General features: G+C 47.3%; 1 protein-coding gene across 1 annotated transcript; it reads right to left on the bottom strand.

Moving 5' to 3' along the window:
- Positions 1 to 464: 464 nt before the first annotated feature.
- Positions 465 to 4,937, bottom strand: LOC106747079 (tubulin polyglutamylase TTLL4-like). The gene is made up of 2 exons (XM_014624356.1): positions 2,559 to 4,937; positions 465 to 1,370 (listed from the first exon to the last, which is right to left on the bottom strand). The coding sequence occupies exons 1-2, from the start codon at positions 3,635 to 3,637 to the stop codon at positions 773 to 775; spliced, it is 1,677 nt and encodes a 558-aa protein (XP_014479842.1). The 5' UTR covers positions 3,638 to 4,937; the 3' UTR covers positions 465 to 772.
- Between the last annotated feature and the right edge of the window lie 84 nt (positions 4,938 to 5,021).

Below are 5,021 nucleotides of genomic sequence, written 5' to 3'. Positions count from 1 at the left end.
ACGGTCCCCCTTTTCCTCCGTGGCGAACGCGTTCCGCGCAATCACCACCGTTCGGCGAAGTTTTTACGCTACTTTCCACCTACCTGATAATTTGTCCCAAGTCTAGAATTCGAACTTGCGAAATTGTCCCCCACTTCGTCCTCGACGGGGGGGGGGGNGGGGGGGGGGGGGAGGGAATTCGAGAGATCGCTCGCACGAAAGCGAAATCGGTCCTGTGAATGAATGTTAAGGTAGTCGGTCCGTAGAACGTCAGATTTTCAGCTGTGATATTAAGCGGTTAAGAACGTAAGAAATGCGTGAATTTATTATTCACCGGGAAAAATCTTCCTCTTTCGACGGACCAAGTACCTTAAGACAAAGAGGACGGAGGGGAGCCGGTGGACAATGGTGCCTCTTGCGATGAGGAAGAGCGCGTTAGCAAAAATGTTTTATTAAAGAGAAAAATTTTCTAGAATAAAGTAAATTCGCACAACCTCGAGAAAGGCACATAATGAACTTGCGTCAGCGAGCCGAGGCGAGCCGGGGCGGACGAAATGGTACGTATAATACCCGTATACATCTGTATGCACGCACGCAGGCACGCACGTGCGCGCGCGAGTGCGGTGTATAATGAAATAAAAAGTTTCCACACGATGTAGCGTGACCGTCCCTTCGACGTCGATACACCATCCGCGCATCCGACGCCGACATCGGCGCATCGGGCGCGTTTAACCGAGGCGAACGTACGAGATCTTTCCGGCCTGGGAAGATCCGGAGGGACGCGAATGACTATCTAAAAAACCACTTGTTGCTCCAAGTGATACTTGGTCTTGCACAGTTTCTGCAACCGGGAGATCCCCTCTTCCCGACTGCCGTCACCGTACTTGGCCTCCCACGCGTCCAACAGCATGTTGTAGTATCTCGGGATGTCGAAGTACTGCGAGTACCGGTGGCTGTCGGCAGTAGGAAAGATCTTCTCGAACCTGTCCAACTGCGTCAGCTCGTCCTCGTAAATGATCAGGTGTCTGACGTCGTCGGGCGTGAGATCGTCGATTATGTCGTGCAGGTAGTCCTCCCGATTCCTCAGGTTCGCGTACATGAACTGCTTGTGCCGCTCTTGATAGCTGAGATTGGTCCGATGCAGCCTGTAGTCTTGGCACACCGGGTCCAGCTGATACCTCTGCGCCAACTTCTCCATCTCTTCGATCGGTATACACACGGGCAGTTGATATCCGGCTATGTTGAAGACGTTCCTAATGAGGGGCCCCTTGACGGCGACGTCGAGCGGCGAGGAAGACTGTAGAGAGGGCGATATATTCACCTCGAGCAACCACGGCTTCAGGTTCTCGTCGAGGAGAATATCGACTCCGAAAAGTTCATAGCAACAGTACCTTGAGATTTCGTAAAGCACGTATATCAGAAATATGATCGATGCGCGACACGCGCGGGTTGTGGTTAAGTGTGGTTGTGTTGGTTGCGTGTTCAGTTACAAGCCCGACAATGTTGCGTTTTAGAGACGACAGGTGCACGATATGTGTGAACAACATTTCGAGTGTTTCGTCATTCGTGCAATTAGGGGAAAGGAGGTAAGATTGAGGGCCAGTCGATTTTTCCTCATTTCCGCGTTTTTGTTAACGTAAAGATAAATTTTTTTCTGAGCAGTTAAAATTTTTGCCTATCTGTATAAACTGATCAATTTGTAAGTAAATTAGAATTTTGTTTAATTTCACTTTTTAATTTTAACTCTTTTGAAAACATATCAATCTCGTCATCTTATCTTTATATGTGGGTAAGATATATGACGAAGGTTAAAAACAAAATTTTTTTATATATATAAAAATCACTTTCACACACTTTTTATATTATTTTGTTATTATTAATGTGTGAACAGCAAAATAAAATAAAAATAAAATAAAATACAAGTAAAAATATTATTTATGGACAAAAAAAGGATTTGTGACAATGGAACTCAAAAAAGGTAAAATTTAGAGACGAGAACAAAATTAAAACATTTATAATTATATAGTTTAAAATAAAGTGTACGAATGCTTGCATATGATATTCATGTATAATCACTATATTTATATATTTATATATTATATAATTAAAAAAATATTGCAATATGAGAAATGAAAAGTAAAAATACATTATTATATGTTTCTAAATATACTATACAGTAATTTTACAAGGGAAGTAAAAATAGTTACTTTAATTGCGTAATTCTTCATAAAAAAATACATGTGTAATCACAAATTACATGTGAGTATCCAGAACACATTTTTTATTATATTATCTATTGTAATTGATAGATTTAAGTCAAATTACAACAAATTATTGATTAAAAGCTTCTATGAATTGGGCATTGACTCGTTATTTGTTACTAGCTTAAAAAATTAGCGAATCATCATTTTACCCACATTATCTTCTTACTCCCTTTCTCGCCTTGTGTGTGTGTGTGTGTGCGTGAATAATTTATTCATTTATTTATTAAACAATAAGAATAAAGCAATAAAGTGAAATATAATTAATAACATGAATAAAATGAGAAGTGAAAGAAAAAAAAATGTGTCGTTTCTCACCTGGAAGTGACGTTGGTCCTCGTCAGACTGTTGATGGAAGACTCGCCGGCGATCATCGTTTTCACAACCATGTCCTTGATCGACGCCCACAGTTTGTCGACGTTGACGCGTTCCTGCTCAAGATAGGACCACAGAGTCCTCAGCGTCCACTTGTGGCCGGTGCAGGAGTCCGCGCAGTCATTGCTGGTGTAGGTCGCGCTGCTCTTGTTGATGCTGTAGTTGGTGAGATGCATGAAACGGTCGCTGAGATGATTGATGTCCTCGTTGTACTTGACGGAGGCGAAGCGCACCAGGCCGTCGGGGTACATGTAGACGCGGAGGGGGTTGAAGCTGGTGACGAGGACGTAGAGGCGCAGGTCGAACTTGGCGCCGTGTATCAGCATCGGCCGCGACAGATACTGCTGGACGACGACAGGCCGTTTCTTTGGTATCTGGGACCAGCGATGGACGACGCGGATGCCGGTGCCACGGGCGGACGCCGGCGGCTTTACGATCCACTTCTCTTTGCCGCCTGTCTTCTCCCACACTTGGCGGAAGGAGCGCAGGTCCTGAGGTAGCACGTAAGTGCGCGGCACGAAGCCGAATTCCCGCTTGTCGTGCTTCGCCATCATCCGGCTGAAGTTGCGCCACAGCCGGTCCTTCCGGCCGATCTGGAAGGTCCCGGGGAAATGGTTCACCTTCTGCGACTCCTTCAGCCCTTTGAAGCAGGCGGACTTCATGTGCTTGCCCCAGGTGCCGCACCAATCTTGGGACTTCTTCATCAGCCGGTAGCCGGAGTTCACTAAGGTGCGACGCACCAACGTCGGCGTGATCCTGCTGAGGTGCCACTTCAGGTGCCTCGTCACCGCGCAGGGCAGCACCGGGTCCTTGCAGTCGTACGACTGGAAGGCGATGTAGGGCGCCACGTTGTCGAACAAGCTCTTCCGCAACAGCAACGCGCTCCGTTTGTCGTCGCCGCCGGCGCTGCCGAGATCGTCGATCGACAGCAGGTCCTCCTCGTACGGGATCTCATTGTCGCCGCCGTCGATGCTGCTCGCGACACTGCGGATCTCGTGATGGTTGTACGCGATCACGTCCATCTCACGGGGTGGGCCTGCAACACGGCAACTTCGTCGTAGCGCGGCCTTCTCCGCGTCGTCGCCGCGTCTCTTCGCGTGCCACTTGGTGTCCCGCTTGTCCCATTCGTCGCGCGTGTATTGTAAGCCCCCCCCACCCCCGAATATCGCCGCGGATCACAGCGGTCGTGACGAACACGCGCAACAAGTCGCACGACGCGAACGTTTCGCAGGAATTAAGACGACGGCCGCGCGATGTTCGGTTAATTTCATTCATTATGCGAAATGCGGAACACCGTTCGCGCGGAAACCGGCCTCACTCGCGGTGAACAGGCGTCACGGCCCTCCTGTCGAGGAGTTCGTCGCGATCGGCTCTCCCGGGGGCCGGCCCGACGCGGTGCGATTATCGTGTTCCCGCGCTTGCAACATTGTCATTATCGTTACCGGTCGACCCGGTGCCGTGGGAATTTTTCCGACGGACGCTTGTGACAAATTCGCCCGGAGGAGGGTGTAATTAAAGAGCACCACGGAGACACCGATCTCGATCCGCGAGGGCAACGGGCAGCTGCGGATAATCGATTTACTTACTACCATCGCGGGTCCCAAGTGGACTGAAGCGCGGCTTCGACCCGGCTAAAATTTCATTTCGCCGCCGGCTACGTTAAGTACCGGGGACCTTTTTTCGCAGCGCGGCTGCGTTTTCCCAGCGCGGCCGGCTTATCGCCGATCTGGGCTCGCGTCGAAGGTAAATCAACCTGCGCCGCGGCTCGAGTCTATCGCCGGGCGCGATTCGTGCTCGGCAATGGCGTAGCTGAGACAGAAACTGATTCGTCTACAGGCTCGCGGAATTCGAATCTGCCGTCCGATCCGAGATACACCTGCGGGAGCTAAGATGTGTTTTTTGAAATAGGGACAGCTAATGGCGTTGTCACCGCCAGTTAAATTTATCAGATGTTTGAATTTAGACGCTATAGCGAAAAATACTAGCTGAATCGTACCAAAACCTTATTCAAATTCTCGACTAGAAATGCATTGCTCTTTTTTAAGAAGAAGTTGTCCTTATTAAGGTGTTAGTGTGCGTGTTGATTTTGGTCTGAAATTTGCCCACTTCCTTGATTGAATGCTGTATCGTATTTGAAAAATACGCTTATAAGGCAATTGATCCGTGACAGAGTGACGAACTTTCAGCGACAATATTACATAAGTTTATTATTTACCGAGAAAACATACTTTCCTATAATTTTATTTAACTAAGTAATAGATTTTAATTTCAAGCGAAATTTAAGACAAATATTGCAACCGCGGAAATATTATTTATTTTTTATTTTTCTTATTAACATCTTTATTTATACGTCAGTTGAAATACAGTTGCATAATAGAAAGTGGTATGTAAATATATATATATATA

This window comes from Dinoponera quadriceps, unplaced genomic scaffold, assembly GCF_001313825.1.
Source record: "Dinoponera quadriceps isolate SergipeBrazil2010 unplaced genomic scaffold, ASM131382v1 scaffold2110, whole genome shotgun sequence".
Taxonomy (NCBI): domain Eukaryota; kingdom Metazoa; phylum Arthropoda; class Insecta; order Hymenoptera; family Formicidae; genus Dinoponera; species Dinoponera quadriceps.
This window is presented reverse-complemented; position numbering and strand designations above follow the sequence as displayed.